This window comes from Pan paniscus, chromosome 4 (assembly GCF_029289425.2).
Source record: "Pan paniscus chromosome 4, NHGRI_mPanPan1-v2.0_pri, whole genome shotgun sequence".
Lineage (NCBI taxonomy): Eukaryota > Metazoa > Chordata > Mammalia > Primates > Hominidae > Pan > Pan paniscus.
In genome coordinates, this window is record NC_073253.2 from 10,619,967 (window position 1) to 10,639,545 (window position 19,579).

At 38.6% G+C, this 19,579-nt stretch overlaps 1 protein-coding gene across 1 annotated transcript in view; it reads left to right on the top strand.

Annotated features, from left to right (window-relative positions):
* Window positions 1–19,579, top strand: part of MARCHF6 (membrane associated ring-CH-type finger 6) — an 87,057-nt gene that overhangs the window by 25,100 nt on the left and 42,378 nt on the right. Inside the window, exons 2-9 of the mRNA XM_003821953.5 lie at window positions 1,965–2,061; window positions 2,926–2,999; window positions 5,947–6,090; window positions 11,135–11,207; window positions 14,474–14,642; window positions 15,685–15,874; window positions 18,227–18,288; window positions 18,898–18,930. Of these exons, the coding sequence (XP_003822001.1) occupies window positions 1,965–2,061; window positions 2,926–2,999; window positions 5,947–6,090; window positions 11,135–11,207; window positions 14,474–14,642; window positions 15,685–15,874; window positions 18,227–18,288; window positions 18,898–18,930 (842 nt within the window). The remainder of the gene's footprint in view (window positions 1–1,964; window positions 2,062–2,925; window positions 3,000–5,946; window positions 6,091–11,134; window positions 11,208–14,473; window positions 14,643–15,684; window positions 15,875–18,226; window positions 18,289–18,897; window positions 18,931–19,579) is intronic.

Genomic DNA, 19,579 nt, shown 5'->3' on the forward strand with positions numbered 1-19,579 from the left:
AAGGTTTGTGAGTGCACCAGTTGACACTCTGTATCTAGCTGCTCTGGTGGAGCCTTGGAGAACCTTTATGTCTAGCTCAGGGATTGTAAATACACCAATCGGCACTCTGTATCTAGCTCAAGGTTTGTAAACACACTAATCAGCACCCTGTGTTTAGCTCAAGGTTTGTGAGTGCACCAATCTACACTCCATCTAGCTGCTCTGGTGGGGCCTTGGAGAACCTTTGTGTCAATACTCTGTATCTAACTAATCTGATGGTGGGGACGTGGAGAACCTTTGTATCTAGCTCAGGGATTGTAAATGTACCAATCAGCACCCTGTCAAAACAGGCCACTCAGCTCTACCAATCAGCAGGATGTGGGTGGGGCCAGATAAGAGAATAAAAGCAGGCTGCCCGAGCCGGCAGTGGCAAGCTGCTCGGGTCCCCTTCCACACTGTGGAAGCTTTGTTCTTTCACTTTTTGCAATAAATCTTGCTACTGCTCACTCTTTGGGTCCACACTGCTTTTATGAGCTGTAACACTCACCGCGAAGATCTGCAGTTTCTCTCCTGAAGCCAGCGAGACCACGAGCCCACCAGAAGGAACGAACAACTGCAGACGCGCTGCCTTAAGAGCTGTAACACTCACCGCGAGGGTCCACGGCTTCATTCTTGAAGTCAGTGACACCAAGAACCCACCAATTCCAGACACAATTTGACTGGTAGTTAATCAATAACCAGGGAGACTAGCGTGCTAACCAGTTAGGTGAGCATTCGGCATCCCCCAATTTAGACAAATGGCATTCAGCCATCTGAGATTGAGCAGTTAGGCTCTGGATTGCCCAGCTGGTTAGCACACAGATAGATCTCTCCACCAGCCTAGAAAAGGCATGCACCCCACTCACAGAAGAGTAGCCACAGGCCTGTGATGCTCTTAAATGCCTGTAACCACGCACCACACTGCTCTCGGCATGTGCTCACTTGAATCCGATGGATGTCAGAGACCCGTTAAGTGCATTAGTGATGGGGATCGGGATTGTAGTAAGTCGTCGTTACGGAAGAATTTCCCGTGAGAGATTAGGCTGAAAGTGTGCATTAAGTTTCTGCCCATTCTCCCTCCGATAGGCCACTAGGGATTGGCTCTTGGCCCTGACAGATAACTGAGAACGGTCTAAAATAAAAGTTATAACCAGGGTTCCCTAAGTGGACCCGGGTAGGAGCTTTAGAGCGAGAGTGCGAAGGATCAGTCGCGGTTCCTCTGCCGTCGTGCTGCTTTGGGGCCACTCCAGGCAGAAGACAGACAAATATGCCCTTAGAGTCTTGTAGTGCTGGGCATGAGGGGTGGGCTGCGGTCCAAGGACCCCTTAGCGCTGTCCCTTCTGCTTAAGGTGGCTTCCGGCTCATCTCTCTGTGGCCTGGTGCTTTTGTGGCTTTGGGGTATCCCCTCCCCCCACCAGCCCTTAAAGTGTGTGTATGTGTGTGTGTTTCTGGGTCTGCCTACCTTGCACTCTTGTGGGGTGGGGTGACATGAAAAGCTTGTCTTCTAACTGTTGTTATTGTGGTGAGTCCTCACGTGTTTTGTGGAGTTTAGGCTGTTAGGACTTTAAACCGTTAAATTGTTAAGACTGGAGTTTAAAACTGTTAGGACGCTAATGGTGACCTGATTTTACATATTTTTATTATTTGTTGTGGAGAGCGCAGTTTTAAATAAAACCATCTGTTTCTCTTATTTTCGACTTTGATTTATTTATAATCTATCATACGATGGAACAACTTAACTTTTAATACATTATTTAGGAATTTTTTAGTTTTAGATATACACTTGAATAGCAACTTAATCACAACTTTCAGTTCTCCGTACTATTAATGTTTTGTCAAGTGATAGATTCTTGCTTTAATGTCCAATATTTTGGTTTGTGCTTGTTTCTTGCTTTTTAAAAAAAGTTATAACCAAAGGAAATTCAATTTTCCTTTTTCATTGGCAGACATATGTAGAGTGTGTCGGTCAGAAGGAACACCTGAGAAACCGCTTTATCATCCTTGTGTATGTACTGGCAGTATTAAGTTTATCCATCAAGAATGGTAAGTCATACTTTTAGAAAGTTATGTAAGTCTGAGCTTCAGTTTCGTCATGTATACAGTAACAGGGATCATTTCAATGTACTTTCTCTGTAATTATTTTTAAAAGTTTTATTGTATTTTCCTGAGCACAGGAAACTGAAAAAGCCCTTTTATTGTAAAAATTAAAAAATTTGGGAAAGAAATTATCCATTAATTCTTAATACCATGGCTGTTATTTTGGTGTATCCTCTTCCAGGTACACGTAATTACCCATTGTTTATTTCTACCATGGAGAGCTTATTTTGTCCTCTGAAAGTGTTATGATTTTCTAGTTTTGCTTGGCATAATAGTAGCTTACATTTATGAAGTACTTTTTGCCAAGAACTGTTCTTAGTGGTTTGTACATCTCAACTCATTTTTAATCCTTATAAGAAAACTGTGATGAGGTGGAGTATTATTATTATGCAGATGAGGAAATTGAAGCATGGGAAGGCTAGATAACTTGTCCTGGGCCACATAGCCAGCCAGTTAGTGGCAGAACCAGGATTCAGACCTAGCTACCAGGTACCAGTATTATCAGACCAGGATTAAAACTGATGTTGATGCTTGGAGATTCTTTCATGTTCATTTTGCTTTGAGGAAATTACAGTTTTGATTAATTGAACCTTTTTTAATGGTAGAAAAATGTGTTGTTTTTATCTCTAGCTGTTGTAGTTTTTTATTCTTAGAAGGCAGTTACAAAAAGTTAAGAATATTCTAAATTTGAAAATTTTGAAACTAAAAGCTCTGTGATATATACATTTTTAATAAAAACAATGTTTTCGACAAAACTGTAATGTTTCTTTGCTGTAAACACTGTACTTATGAACCTATTTATAATTACAGCTTAGTTCAATGGCTGAAACACAGTCGAAAAGAATACTGTGAATTATGCAAGCACAGATTTGCTTTTACACCAAGTAAGTTCTTTAGACATTTTCACTGCATTTTTTTTGGTTATCACTCGTGGCATGAAGGTGTTTGATATGATCAGTTGACAGAGGAAGGGGGAAAAAAGTGCTTAAGCACTTTAAAGCAATTATTTTCAGCTTGATTTTTTTTGATAGTAATAGGAAGTATTGATATTTAGGAAAATATTTTGAAAAACTGTATGCTGTCTTTTATCACACATGTTTGAGATTTGTGGGGTGTTTTTTTTTGTCTTTAAAAATTTATTTACTTTTAATTGTAGACAGGTTCGAACACATGCAAAAATCTAACAAGTCCACATGAACCCATCACTTAGTGTCAACTCATAGCCTGTCTTGTTTTACATACGCTCTTGTTCCCTGCCTCTTTATCCTTTTATTTTTTTCTCTATTATTTAAAAAATAATTCTACCATTTGTAATTTCATCTGTACATACTTCAGTATGTATCTCTAAAAGGTAAGGGTTCTTTTTCAAAAACGTAACTATAATACCATTATCCACCTAGAAGAATAAACAACGATGCCTTGATTTCATCAAATATTCAGTACTCTTCAAATTTGGACTACATTTTGAGTTAAAGTTGTATAGGTTAGAATAATAGTCATAAAGATAAAGCTTTTTTTTTTGAGACAGAATCTCGCTCTGTTCTGTTGCCCAGGCTGGAGGGCAATGGCGTGATTTCAGCTCACTGCAAGCTCCACCTCCCGGGTTCACGCTATTCTCCTGCCTCAGCCTCCCGAGTAGCTGGGACTACAGGTGCCCACCACCACACCTGGCTAATTTTTTTGTGTTTTTAGTAGAGACAGGGTTTCACCATGTTAGCCAGGATGGTCTCGATCTCCTGACCTCATGATCTGCCTGCCTCAGCCTCCCAAAGTGCTGGGATTACAGGCGTGAGCCACCGCGCCCAGCAAGCTTTTTAAAAAAAAATAATAAAAAATAGAGAGGGGGTCTCACTATATTGCCCAGGTTGTTCTTGAACTCCTGGCCTCAAGCAATTCTCCTGCCACAGCCTCCCAAAGTGTTGGGATTACAGGCTTGAGCCACATTGCTTGGCCAAACAAAGTTTTAAATTACCATTTTTTTCATGAGGCTAACTTTTAAGGTCAGTATTTCATAAGCCTTTATAAAATATTTTTGCAGCCTTTAAGGTTTTAACTATGATTCCTGTGCCTATTAATATTTAATATGTTTCATCTCAAATAAGTAGAGGACTGTGCTGGCAAGTTATTAAATATTTGAAGCATAATTTTTCATTCTGGGATCCCCTATATTGCCTTCCCTTACAAAGGATTTTTGTGTTTTAGTTGTGTGTGTGTGTGTTTTTAAGCATCTTGAGCTTCTCAATATAAATGCTGTAACTTAGTGTTTTACTTTGTTTTTATTTGATGAGTGTAAGTGATTAAAGTTATTACATTTTCACTTCTGGAGCTGTATATTCATCATAAAAAAGTCAATTCTGTTATTTTGTAGTCATTAATTTTCTGTAGTACGTAAAAGCTGTACAGCTTGTCAAGATTCATAGGAAACTAAGACTAACTAGTTGAGTATCTTCATGAAATTCAGTTGATAGGAAATATGTGGGCTTTTACTTTGAGGCCAATAGAAGCTTGTTTTGTACATTTTAATTTTCATTTGATAGTTATATTCTCTATTTCTTTTATCTTTTGCAAAAAATCTCTATTATTCCTGGTTTTAATGACTTGCTCTTGTATACCAGATATCCTATCGAAGTCAATGATCTGTGGGCATGTGCCATTAAAAGTTGCTATTTGTGGCCAGGCGCTGTGGCTCACCCCTGTAATTCCAGCACTTTGAAAGGCTGAGGCAGGCGGACCACCTGAGGTCAGGAGTTTGAGGCTAGCCTGGCCAACATGGTGGAAACCCTGTCTCTACTGAAAATACAAAAATCAGCCAGGTGTGGTGGCAGACGCCTGTAATCCCAGCTACTTGGGAGCCTGAGGCAGGAGAATCACTTGAACCTGGGAGGTGGAGTTTGCAGTGAGCTGAGATTATGCCACCGCACTCCAGCCTGGGCAACAGAGTGAGACCCTGACTCAAAAAAAAAAAAAAAAAAAAGTTGCTATTTGTCAGTTGTTTATTTCTCAATGTTTATAGGTGTGAACAGTTTTGTGATAGTGTTCTTATAAATTTTAGATCATTGCTTTTAAACCCTGATATATCATAATTTCTTGTTTTGGCCTTACTGGAGAAAGAATTGTTTGTTTTTCCTTTATGTTCTTTCCGAGCTACCTGTGGTAGAGGTTTTTGATAATAGGCAGTGGTTTTTTGTTGGAACCATTTTAAAAGGGAATCCTTTTAAAATGTGGCAGAACTTTTCTTTTTCTGAATGTGTTGAGCCACATTTTTCAGAGTAGTGGGAAGATCTGAATTTATCATTTGAAATTTTAAGTATTATGCTAACATTGGGAAAGTGGCTAACAAATGTCAGTGGGATGTTTGCTCCCACATGGAATGATCTGCTGCAGACTGTTGTGCTTTTTGAGTGCTATTTAATGCTTATATTTGGGGGAGTGTTGATGGCTTGTTGTCAGCTTCATCTTTTGCTCCTGTTTGCTTTATTACATCTTTTATAGTTTGGGAAACCAGATGATTATATTGGTTGAATGTTAAAATATGTGTAAATGGGCCTTGTATGAGGTTCATGGCTATTAGCAAGGGATGTGAACATCTATTGAATTTTTTTTTCCTGCCCAGAGGCCTTTGTTGATTTCCACGTTTCACATGTGATTTGCCTCATAAATGACTTCTTGGGTAAATGTGATATTATAACTATTTGGTTTATTTTTTTTAAATAGGAAAAAAATTAAGCACAAGGCAAATATTGGAAGTTTAGTTAATGTCTATTTTATATTTATGAATTAAGCTATTTTCGAATCTTCATGAAACTGTAAGTACTTTTTTTCTGCTTATAGTTTATTCTCCAGATATGCCTTCACGGCTTCCAATTCAAGACATATTTGCTGGACTGGTTACAAGTATTGGCACTGCAATACGATATTGGTTTCATTATACACTTGTGGCCTTTGCATGGTTGGGAGTTGTTCCTCTTACAGCATGTGAGTATTCATGCCTCTGATTGGAGTTATTTAAACATTGCATAACTACTTAATATTATAAAGCAATATTGCATCATATTATTATTTGACCGATGTTTAGTTATTTGATGTCAGAGTGTCATGTATTAGGAAAGCCTTACTTAGAAGATGTTCATCGGAACTAAGAATGAGTTTAACAGGTCAGTTTTTTGAATGAATGTGGGAAAGAACACAGCATACAGAATGGCTAACCATGAAAGTTCATGAAAGCGTTGAAAAAATCAAATCAAATCATAATTAGATATGAAATATGCTAGAGCTTTCAAGGACTACAAAAGACGGCCGGGCGCGGTGGCTCATGCCTGTAATCCCAGCACTTCAGGAGGCCGAGGCAGGCGGATCACGAGGTCAGGAGTTTGAGACGAGCCTGGCCAACATGGAGACTGAGGCAGGAGAATTGCTTAAACCCAGGAGGCGGAGGTTGCAGTGAACTGAGATCGCACCACTGCACTCCAGCTTGGGCAACAGAGCAAGACTGTCTCGCAAAAAAAAAAAGGACTGCAAAAGATGAATTCTTTTGGGATTCTGCAACCCTCCTTTAAAAAAATACTCACATGGCCAGGCGTGGTGACTCACGCCTGTAATCCCAGCACTTTGGGAGGCCGAGGTGGGAGCATCACTTGAGGTCAGGAGTTTGAGTCCAGCTGACCAACAAGGTGAAACCCTAGCTCTACTGAAAATACAAAAATTAGCCGGGCGTGGTGGTGTGCGCCTGTAATCCCAGCTACTCAGGAGGCTGAGACAGGAGAATCACTTGAACCTGGGAGGCAGAGGTTTCAGTGAGCTGAGATCATGCTACTGCATTCCACCCTGGGCAACGGAGTGAGACTTCGCCTCAATAAAATATAAATAAAATTTTAAAATACTCATACATGTAATGGTCATAAATAATTGGGAGGCTTATCTTTCAGATATAGGAGGCTCTTTGGGAGGGTGGTATACTAATCAACCCCCCTAATCAATCCAAAGAATCCTCTTGGATTCTTTGTTGTTCTTATAGACATGGAGAGAAGTACATAGTATATGGGAGGCAGAGTATATAGATAAGATTCATTAGAGTTAAACTAAATGTTTAATTAGTATAATTGATATCTTCATGTCTCCTTAAAATATGATAAAATAATCTTGATTACCTATGGAAATGAAATTCTTGGAAGATACCAACTAGCAGAATATAGGTACTGTTGAAGAGTGAGTTAGCTAGAAAATGTATCAAGGAATTCTCCCAGGATGAAACTCAGAGGGACAAAGTAGTTACAAGTATGATAAATAAATATTGACAAATGGAGGCTAGTCTAGTCTGTCTAGTAAGTAGTTCCACAAGGTAAAAGAGATAATGGAGACGAGGAAACAATTGGTGTCTTTTAGATTGAACGAGAAAGCTGACCATGGTAAAGGAAAAGTCTCATGAACCTAGACATATTCTCAAGTTTTCTAGAGCTGGGTAGGGTGGCGATGGTGATAGAGGTATAGAGATTGTATGCTTCCAGATTATCCTACAAAGTAAAGAAAATCAGAGTGGCATCAGACTTAAAATTAGCAATGTTGAATGCTAGAAGACAATGGAAACTCAAAATTTGATGTTTTTGAACCTAAAATTCCCTTTCTGCAAATTACTCTCAGATTGAAGGACAAACTACAGATGTTTCAATGGATGTGAGGGATTGGAAAGTTTACTACCTTAAACCTTTTTGAAAAAACAGGATATACTTTACTAAATGAGCAAGGAATCAAAGAGAGAAAGATGTGAGATACAAAGAAGTGTTTCATATAGCTAAGTCTCAATTGTTAATCTGCAATAATTAATAGTTTTTGGGTAACAGCCTGGAACTAAAATTCCAGATGATCTTAACGTGGGAGAAATTGTGACGGGAAGATAGAAATTAAAGCTTTTAAAATTGCTTGTCTCATTTGTGGGGAGATTATAGATGTTCTAGATGTAGGTAGAAAAATACAGCATAACTGTGCATTAAAAATGTAGACTAGACTTATAACTACCCAGAACTGGACTCAAAACTACATTGTTACATTATTAATGACAAAAGTGCCACCACAGATCGGTGGCAAAAAGATGGTCTTTTCAGTAAATGGTATGGCAACAATCAGATGGCCGTACAGAAAAAAATGAATCATATCATTACCTCAACCTAACACAGAAATTAATTTGAGATGAATTTAAAAGCCTGAATGTGAAAGTTAAAAAGAAACTTCTAAAATAAAATACAGGAGAATAAGCATAAAACAAAATATTAGTAAATTGAACATAATTAAAGTTAAAAACTTCTGTTCATCCTTAGACACTTAAGAATAAAAGGCAATTGAATTCTGGCACTCAAAAAAAAAAAAAAAAAATTGAAAGCCATGGAGTGAGAGAAGATATTTGCAGTACCCATAGCCAACAAAGGACTTGTATCTAGAGTATATAAATCAATAACAAAAAGGCAAACACATCCCAATTAAGCAGTGGACAGAATTTTGAACAGGTATTTCTGGAAAAATAGCTAAATATACTAAGCTCTCCGTATCTGTGGGTTCTGCAATGCTGACTGTAGAATGTGAGCATCTGTTTATTTTGTTATTGAGGAGAGTCCTGGAACCCATTCCCCATGGATACCAAGGGATGACAGTAGCCAATAAACACATGAAAAAGTGCTCAGCATCATTAGAGAAATGCACAAGGAGGGTGACTAAAAATAAAAAGAGTAGACAGTGCCAAATGTTGCTCAGGACATAGAGCATCTGGAACACGTATACAGTGATCGAGGGGGAGCGCATATGTTATAACCACTTTAGAAAACTGGCAGTATCTACTGATGCTAAATATTACAAATACCTTATGATCTAGCAGTTCCATTCTTGGGAATATAACTAACAGAACAAGAACTTTCTGTTCACTAAAGGACATATGTATAAGAATGACCACGGCAGTTTTATTAATAGTACTTAAAAACTGATATCAGTCAAATGCCTATTAATAGTAGAATGGATACATTGTGGTTTATTCATGCAACGGAATACTACATAGCAGTGAAAAAGAGCTGACTATTGTGACATGGAATAACATGGATTAATTTTGCTTCTTTGACAAAAACAAGCCAGGCACAAAATTGTATGATTGCATGTGTGTGAAATTTTAAAACAGGTTACATTCATCTATAGTGGTAGAGATCTGAATAGTGGTTACCTTTTGCAGGGGCTGTTGCCTGGGAAGAAGCTTGAGGGAGCCTTCTGGGGAGCTGGAAGTGTTGAACATCTTGATTTGGGTGGTAGTTACCGAAGATATACATATTTTAAGAATTCACCCATCTGTACACTTAAGATTTATGTAAAATATACTTTAATAAAGACATAACAAAACTCAAGGGCAAGTGCTAGAAGAATAGAAATAGGATGAGTGGGAAACAGCAAATAAAATTTGGAAATTTCAAACAAAGGCAGGAAAGAAAGGAAGGGAATGCAGAGGAAGGAAATAGGGAAATAAAATTAAATACATCTGTAATCATAAGGGTTTAGATTTCTCTGTTACGAGAGAGCTTCATAGATGTGTAGGTATGAAACTTGCACTACTACAAGAGATAAATACAAAGCAGCACAGGTTAATGCTAAAGAGATACAAAAATAGTTTTGTTAGCAAATGGCTAACAAAAAGCCAGAGCAATATTAATCAGCCAGTTATCATTCAAATGCATTAAATGGGACAAAGCATTATATTTCATATTAATAAAAGGCATAATCCACTAAGAAAATAGAATTAAAGAACTTTTATACACCAGAAAGCTGGGCCTTGAAAGATGTAAAGCATTCACAGTCATAGTGAAAGACTTAACATGCCTCTTTGAAATCAGTAGATGAAATAGGCAAAAGTAAGGACTTACAAGATTTAACAGTTATTAATCACAAGCTTGATTTCTGTTCTAATTTGTTTATATACAGATACACACAATTTAAATTACATCACACGATACATATTCTGTAACTTTTCTCTTTAGCTTAGCATCGTATCCTGGTGGTCTTTCCATGTACGTGAGTGTTGTGCTGTCTTATTTTTTTTTTTTTTAGCGATACACAGCACTCTGTAGTAAGAAGGCCTGTTGCACATGAATCCATTTACCTATATGAACATTTGGTTTGTCAGTTTTACATTGTTACAAGCATACTTGCCTGAGTATTTTATAAACATGTAAGTAATTTTTATTACAGAAAATCTTTTCCTACCTTTCCATTTTGACTTGGTTTTGAAAACAGCCATTGAAGTCACTGAAAATCTGAATGGAAGTCTCCGATACAAGGCTATATAGGGAATGCTTAAGCTAATACACAAATACTGGTTTGAAAGAAAGCCTCAGGTTTTTATTCTTGTGCCCCATTTTCAAATCTGTGGTCTGTTATCTCATTCTGTCTAGAATTCTGCCTTCCTGACTAAAAGACTTTCTGCCTTGATAGCAGTTCGTTCACCCATACTTTGTCTTTCTCTAAATGGCCAGAATTTAGAATAATTATATTCTGTATTTTAGAGGACCTGTGAATCTGTGCTTTTAAAATATTGGTTGTCAGGTTGCCATTTATGGCATTGCAGTACATACTCTACTGAAAAATTCTCTTAATTTCAAAGACTTATACCTCCAAAACTGAAAACTTTTATTGAGCAGACTTAATGAATTTTGGAATTCTAGAATTTAAAAAATTCTTTATATTATAATTTTGGAGATCTTTACTTTAGATTTTTCTTTTCAAACATCTAAGCTCATTCAATAAAAAAAAGCAACTAAACCTAGAGAGAATCTAAGCGCTAAACATGATTGTGTAACATTTACTCTTCATTGTCACTATATTTGTGCTTGACTGTGTTTTTAAAAATTTAATATTTTGAGACTTAGGCTTGTAAAGACTAAATGTTTATTTCAGTGGCATTTGTGGCATTCCACTTTACCTCTGCTTTCTTGAGCAGCTATGTGAATTCATGATGCGAGTTGTGACTGTGTGCCATCATGCTCTTTTTCGGTAGGCCGCATCTACAAGTGCTTGTTTACTGGCTCCGTGAGCTCACTACTGACGCTGCCATTAGATATGCTGTCAACGTGAGTATTGAACCTCTGTGACGAATGTTGCATGATGTAGATGATGCTTGCTTTTTTCCTTGCATATTTATTTTTATTATAATTTGCAAATTCTTTTGTTTTGAGAACAATAATTTATGTCTATTACACTAACAGTTATAGCTGCAGTAGAAGTAGCTGATAAATGTAAATGACACTTCTTTTAAAACATACCTGTTTTATGGGACTGTTTTGTGATGATGGGATGACTTTTCTTTCTTTTTTTTTTTTTTGAGATGGAGTCTTGTTCTGTTGTCCAGGCTGGAGTATAATGGTGCGATCTCGGCTCACTGCAACCTCCGCCTCCTGAGTTCAAGCGATTCTCTTGCCTCAGCCTCCAGAGTAGCTGGGATTACAGGCACTCGCCACCATGCCTGGCTAATTTTTGTATTTTTAGTAGAGACAGGGTTTCACCATGTTGGTCACTCTGGTCTCGAACTCCTGACCTCAGGTGATCCACCCACTTCGGGCTCCCAAAGTGCTGGGATTACAGGCGTGAGCCACCGCGCCCATCTGGGATGACTTTTTAAATAGGCTGTCACGCAGTTTGAGATACATACTACTGTCTTATGTTCACAAAAGTTTTTTTGTTTTGTTCTGTTTTTTTAAATGGAGCCTCGCTCTATTACCTGGGGTAGGGTGCAGTGGTGTGATCTCTGCTCACTGCAACTTCTGCCTCCTGGGTCTCCTACTTCAGCCTCCTGAATAGCTGGGATTACAAGCATGTGGCAGCAAGCCAGGCTAATATTTTGTATTTTTAGTAGAGATGGGGTTTCACCATGTTAGCCAGGCTTGTCTCAAACTCCTAACCTCAAGTAATCTGCCCGCCTCGGCCTCTCAAAGTGCTGGGGTTACAGGCATGAGTCACTGTGCTTGCCCAAGAGTTCATTTTAACATGTGTTTTTAACATACACATTTGAACTCAAATTTATTTTTTAAATGTTTCCCATGATTATTAGAATATAAATGCTAAGAACTTGCCTGTAGTTACTTTACTATATCTTGATATTAAGCATTATTGCTTGCCTTATATTGGCAGGCTTCTTTTTCCCTCTCACCCGATAGGCTTGAGTGTCACCTGAACTGCTTTCATTAGACTACTCATTGACTCCAGAGGACCACTGGAAGCCTAGTGGGGCTAGTCAAAATAAATTATAAACATGGCTTGGTTTTAGCTGTCTTTTACAGTTTGAAAGATTGAGCCAGTTTTTCTGATAGCAGTTGTGACCAAACTACTTTTTTTCTGAGTAATGTTTTACACTCTCTATAGAATTTTTTTTTCTGTGAAATTTTACTTTAAATTTCCTTAATGTTTTATCAGTTTCTATGTATTCTGTAGCTCAGTAATTGAGGTCATCTCTAGGTGCACTGTATCAGTCATCTATTGCTGCAAAACAAACTGTCCCAAACCTTAGTGGCTTAAAACAGCTACCATTTTATTTGCTTATAATTCTGGGGTCAGCAGTTTGGGCTGGGCTTAGCTGAGCTTTTTCATCTATTGGGCTTGCCTAGGTCACTCAGCTGTTTTACTGGGACTTAATGATCTAAGATGGTTTGTCTGAGATGCCTTGGTTCTTCTCTTTGTGGCCTCTTATCTTCTAAAAGGCTAGTAGGGCTTCTTTACATGGTAGTCTCAGGGCAGCATTCTAAAAGGGCAAGAGAAGAAGCTTGCAGGCCCTCCTCTGGGCTCTGGAACTTGGGCAGCATCGCCTTTGTCCAGGATTCACAAAACCAGCCCAGATTAAAGGAGTAAGGAAAAAGGACTCCAGAGTTTGTCACCAAATGTTTAAAATCTGTAACAAACAGTTAGGATTATTGCTGATGGCAAGGAAGATGTAAAGGGGATATTTTGGTCCCAACCTTTCAGAATTTAGTAGCCTGGAGAGTTCCTTACTAAGGTGGTAGTTAGGATTCCTCTTTTGATTCAGGACATATTGCAGACTATATTTTCCTAGAGGCCATACCAGTTTAGTTTAAGTTTGGAGCTGCTGGGTCAAGGTCTACCAGATTGACCCTTCTCGGGTTTTCTATGGAGGAAAAAAGTGATTCCATTAAAATAATGGATTTTCCAATGGCTAAGAGTCCAGAGGTTTTTGAGTTATCTGTGAATAATTCTGAAATCATAAACATGGACTAGGGAAGGAAAGATAAGCCTCTTAAGAAAGGAAAAGGACAAAATGGTCTTCAGTATCATGATATTTGATGCATTTTCTTGTATGATTACTAAAGGAACCATACTTTGCCTTTCTGAATTTGTTGAGAAACTAATACACTTTTGGTATGATTGCAGTTAGCATCAAAACTTGGTTTGCTTTCTAAATGAAAAACTTCTTTTATTTTGAGATGGAGTCTCACTCTGTACCCATGCTGGAGTACGGTGGCTCAATCTTGGCTTACTGCAGCCCCCGCCTCCTGGGTTCAAGCGATTCTCCTGCCTCAGCCTCCCGAGTAGCTGGAATTATAGGTGCACACCATCATGCCTGGCTAATTTTTGTATTTTTAGTACAGATGGGGTTTCACCATGTTGGCCAGGCTGGTCTCAACTCCTGACCTCAAGTGATCCACCTGCCTTGGCCTCCCAAAGTGCTGGGATTACAGGCATGAGCTACTGCACCTGGCCAAGTGACAAACTTCTATAAAATCTATAATAGACCTCTTTGTCTTACATATGGCATACTGAATATCTCTCAACCTTCATTTCTTTATGTTGTCATTAGACTTATCTGGAGGAGCTTCTCCTCTTTTCTGATTTGATGATTCTATTAATTTGTGTGGGTTCAGGTGTCAGCTAATCAAGTTTTTAAACGTGTGTAAAATAAAGATACAGAAATTCTTAGAGTTGGACAGAGTTTTTAACCTTTGGTAAATTACATAAATTTAATGCTTGGCCTTTGTCAAGTGTTAGACTGCTTTTGTCTTTTTTTGCTTGCTGCCTTTCTGTTTCTAGGCCATTTTCAAAAGATAGGCTATGGATAGGTAATTTCCATATAGTTCTGATGGTATTTGATGCCTAAATAAAATACATAATACAAGTATATAAATATGTATAGGTTCTCTTATAAGTAGAATTTCACCATAATCACAAATAGTTCTTTTGGAGAAACTTGAGATTTTCATCCAAAAAATTATGATTTATTCTTCTGGCTGTTTTTTTTTTCTGAGACTTTAGTATAAGAAAATTTTTTACCTTTGTTTTCCTAATTTTAAGTCTTCTTTGGAGTAATTATATGTACTTTTTTTTTTAATAGGGAAAATTTGTTGGCAGATTGTTTGCAGGGTTGTTTTGTGGTGACGTGCACACTGTGTGCATTCATCAGCCTGGTGTGGTTGAGAGAGCAGATAGTCCATGGGGGAGCACCAATTTGGTTGGAGCATGCTGCCCCACCCTTCAATGCTGCGGGGCATCACCAAAATGAGGTAACTCCCCTACCCCAAAATTGATTTTACTTAGGTAGGTCATGAGAATTATTGTTTCTCTCTGAGACTCAAACTCTTGACTTCCATGTCCCTCATAAACATTCTTTTGTTATTACAAAGGAGGGCAGCGGAAAGGTTTGGGTGAAGATGAAGAGAAATGTGAAAAATCAAGAAAGTGGTATTACGACTTTGCCCCTTAATTTTCTAGTTAGAGTGGGAACAGCGTTGGGGGGTATACTGAAGTCCATGTACACAGTCTTACCCACTGAGCAGAAATTTGGAAACATTTCCTCAAGTGTTTGATGACAGAGCATGTATGTATATATGTATGTACATTTTTAAAAAAATGTATTTTCATCCCTGATGCTGTCAATAAAGACAAAGGCTGTCTTATAAAAAGGACTACAGAATGTTTTTAAGAGAGCCAGATTTGTTAACCATTTTCTATAATGCTTTGTGAACTGTTAATCCGCTAAATTATACTGAATGAATATGTCCACGTGTTATGAAGTGAGGTTGTGTTCTTATATACTAAAATTGATCCCACATCAGATACATTTAAAAAAGATGTCTTTGAAAGGTTTTGTTTTTAAACAGAATTTAGTAGAGTTTATATTTGTTTTCTAGTTTTTTGTTTGTTTTGGTTTTTTGAGATTGGCTCTTGCTCTGTCACTCAGGCTGGAGGGCAGTGGCATGATCACACCTAACTGCAGCCTCACAACCTCTGGGCTCAAGAGATCCTCCTTCCTCAGCCTCCTGAGTAGCTGGGACTATAGGCGCAAACCACCATGCCTGGCTAACTTTTTAATTTAAGTACAGATAGGGTCTTGCTGTGCTGGCCAGGCTGGTCTTGAACTCTTGAGCTCAAGCAATCTGCCTGCCTCAGCCTCCCAAAGTGCTAGGATTACAGGCATGAGCCACTACACCTGGCCTAGTTTTTTTTTTTGTTTTTTTGTGTTTTTTTTAGCAGGAATAATGTGATTTGGAAACAGAGCAAAACAGACAAGTGGATCTAAATTTCTGGGCTTTTCTGTGATTTTAGGCTCCAGCAGGAGGAAATGGTGCAGAAAATGTTGCTGCTGATCAGCCTGCTAACCCACCAGCTGAGAACGCAGTGGTGGGGGAAAACCCTGATGCCCAGGATGACCAGGCAGAAGAGGAGGAGGAGGACAATGAGGAGGAAGATGACGCTGGTGTGGAGGATGCGGCAGATGCTAATAACGGAGCCCAGGGTAATGGCTGCTTGTGTGTCCTCACTCTTCAGCACTGCAAATCTGTTCTCAACTTGCATTGAGGAAAAGGGCTGGCGTTTTCAGATTTTAATGTTGTGAAGTTCTATTTCTAACTTATTTTTACTTTGTTTTGGCAAACTGGCATTTATGGATGTACATATGCATAAATATGTTTTTTTCTATGAAACAGGGCATGTTTTGTGTTTTAAAATCCTTTTTACACAGGCCTTTTTTTTTTTTTGGGGGAGACTGAGTCTCGCTCTGTCGCCCAGGCTGGAATGCAGTGGCGCTATCTCGGCTCACTGCAAGCTCCGCCTCCTGGGTTCACGCCATTCTCCGGCCTCAGCCTCCCGAGTAGCTGGGACAACAGGCGCTCGCCACCACGCCCGGCTAATATTTTGTATTTTTAGTAGAGACGGGGTTTCACCGTGTTACCAGTATGGTCTCGATCTCCTGACCTTGTGAGCCGCCCATCTCGGCCTCCAAAGTGCTGGGATTACAGGCGTGAGCCACTGCGCCCGGCCTACACAGGACTTTTTTAATAGAATAGATAGGAAGAAACTGTTTTTCAAGTTGGATTAGGTACTACTTTTTTTAAATAAAGGACTTTGATACAGATTTACCTCATTCATTTGCTTCTCTCTTTCCATGTCCCTTGAGTCAGTGCGATTTATAAGACTGAAAAAGAATCTTGAAGTTTATACTGCAGACAAGATGCCATCTAAATAAATCAACGTCTCGTTTTCTAGCAGTGTAAACTCTAGAATGTAAAATAAGATCCAAGACAGGAGATGGGTAGATCACCTGAGGTCAGGAGTTTGAGACCAGCTTGGCCAACATGGTGAAACCCCATCTCTACTAAAAATACAAAAATTAGCTGGGTGTGGTGGCGCACGCCTGTAATCCCATCTACTTGGGAGGCTGAGCTAGGAGAATCACTTGATCCCAGGAGGCAGAGGTTGCAGGGAGCTGAGATCATGCCACTGCACTCCAGCCTGGGTGACACAGCAAGATTCCGTCTCAAGAAAAAAAAAAAAAGATCCAAGACAGGTTCTACCAGTCAGCTGTTGGTCACTCACTTCCCCTCCTCCCTCCCACCACAGTTTTCCTGTCAAGCTTTGCACTATCTCTGGTTCTACTTGGCAGCCTGATATTTTTGTGTCTCTTTGTGTCAGGTACTCTGTTAGACACTGAGCATATAACTGTGACCAAAACATTAGGCTGCTGCATTCCTGGAGTTTCTGGTTTAGTGAAAAAGTAGGAAATACACGTCATGATAAGTGTTGTGCAGGTTGCTCTGAGGATGCTGTTGGGGAGAGACCTATTTAATTAATTTACTTTTTTTTTTGAGACAAGGTTTTGCCTTTGAGCCAAGGTCATCTGGGAGGGAGTACAGTGGCAGGAACACAGCTCACTGCAACCTTGACCTTTTGGGCTCAAGTGATCCTCCCACCTCAGCTCCCCAAGTAGCTGGGACCACAGATGTGTGCCATCATGCCCAGCTAATTTTGTTTTTGTTTTTGTTTTCTTGGTAGAGATGGGTTCTCCCTGTTGTCCTGGCTGGTCTTGAACTCCTGGGCTCAAGTGATCCTCCTGCCTCAGCCTCCCAAAGTGCTGAGATTATAGGCATGAGCCATTGTGCCCAGCCTAGACCTATTTTGAATAAGGTTTTCCAGGTAGCTCAGAGTACCTGGTATTTGAGCTGAGACCTCTGAAGGATGAGAAAAAGTGACTTGTGTAATGGTAACAGGGGGCCTTTGCAGGGGGAGGTCAGAGACTCTGAGAATACAGCCTGCTGCTACCCTTGGGTCTGGCCATTATTTCTCTCTCTTGATCTAATACAGTAGCTCCTAACTATTCTTTCTCCTTCCATTCTTGCTCCACATAGTTCATATTACTCTGCTGCCTTTAAGTCTTTTAGTAGTTTTCCCATTACTAAAGAATAAAATCCAAACTCCACATTCCTCTTGTATGATCTGATTTCTGTCTTTCTACTACCCATATCATTACTCAGAATGTCCTTAGTCCCCTGGCTTCCTTACTTTTCTCAAATCTGCCAGATTCTTTCCTGGCTTAGAGCTATTGAATTCCTCTCTTTCACATAACCTTATTTATTCCTTTTCTAGCATTTATCTCAATCTAGGATTACCTTACTTTATATGTATTATTTATTTATATGTATGTTTTTATTCTTATTTGTTCCCTGACAAGCAAATACTCAGTATGGAAATGTGGCTTAGCTTCTCAACAACAGCTTACAAAGTAGTAAATTTTACTATTTTTAGTGCATTCTATTTTTTTTATTTATTATTTTTAGTTCAAGTAATCTTTAAATTGCAATTATATTTTCAGATGACATGAATTGGAATGCTTTAGAATGGGACCGAGCTGCTGAAGAGCTTACATGGGAAAGAGTAAGACCTTTTTCTGTCAAGTATCCTGGTGTTTTAATCCTAAAATATATTTTAAACTTTGGTGTATTTAGATGTATACACTAATGTTATCGTTACAGTTGATGAAAAGTTACTAGAATTTTCATTCCTAGTGAAAGTTAAGTGATATATTGTTTATGGTCAAAATATTGTGATGTTGGTGGCTTTTTTTGGTCTTACAAAATCTTGCTCCATTTAGGAAATGTTTTACCTGAAATTGTGGACTTTTGAAAAACAAAATAACAATTTAAATTTAAGTAGTATTTTCATGCTTCAGTTGACAAAATAATACAGTTTTATTATGAAGTAGTCTTAATTAGCTGTATATCTTGAGTAACAAATCCAAGACGGAATTGTTTTAGACTTTATAAATCATGTAATTTTGAATAAAAGGAGACCCAAAATATAAAACTCTCATTCAGAAACAGAATTTTTTTTATTTTCTGAAAATGATAGGAAGTATTGGAAAGTATAGGAAGTGGGTGAGGACTGTGTTTAAAGATATTGAAAGGAAAATGAGGCTTTTCGTAAATTAGAATAGAAAGTTCTGTTGCATCTTAAATTAATGCTTATCATTTTTGTTTATTTTAGATGCTAGGACTTGATGGATCGCTAGTTTTTCTGGTAAGTAAAACTAATTTTTTTTTTTTTTTTTTTTTTGAGATGGAATCTCACTCTGTCACCCAGGCTGGACTGCAGTGGCGTGATCTTGGCTCGCTGCAACCTCCGTCCCCTGGGTTCATGCCATTCTCCTGCCTCAGCTTTCCAGGTAGCTGGGACTACAGGTGCCCGCCACCATGCCCGGCTAATTTTTTGTATTTTTAGTAGAGATGGGGTTTCACCATGTTAGCCAGGATGGTCTCGATCTCCTGACCTCGTGATCTGCCCGCCTCGGCCTCCCCAAGTGCTGGGATTACAGGCGTGAGCCACCGCGCCCGGCCAAAACTAATTCTTTCTAGTAACAGAATTGGAGTTGTCTTAGTGATTCAGAAACTTCACATTTATAGTATGTAGTAAAGGTCAAGATGCCCTTTGGCTTTTAATTACTTTATATGTTGAAGATTGTATGTTTAGTGTGCTGAAAATACTGAAAAAGCATAAAGGCAATATTTTAAAACAATTATTAAATATTTGATTTTTAGCAAATAAAATAAACCCCAAAGTTAATGGTAGTTAAAAAGAACTTGGTCTTCTTTTAAAGTTTCATCTTGCAGTGTTTATTGCCTGTACTGGTGGAAGCAAAGCAGTTTTGCCTATTTTCACAGTGAGACAC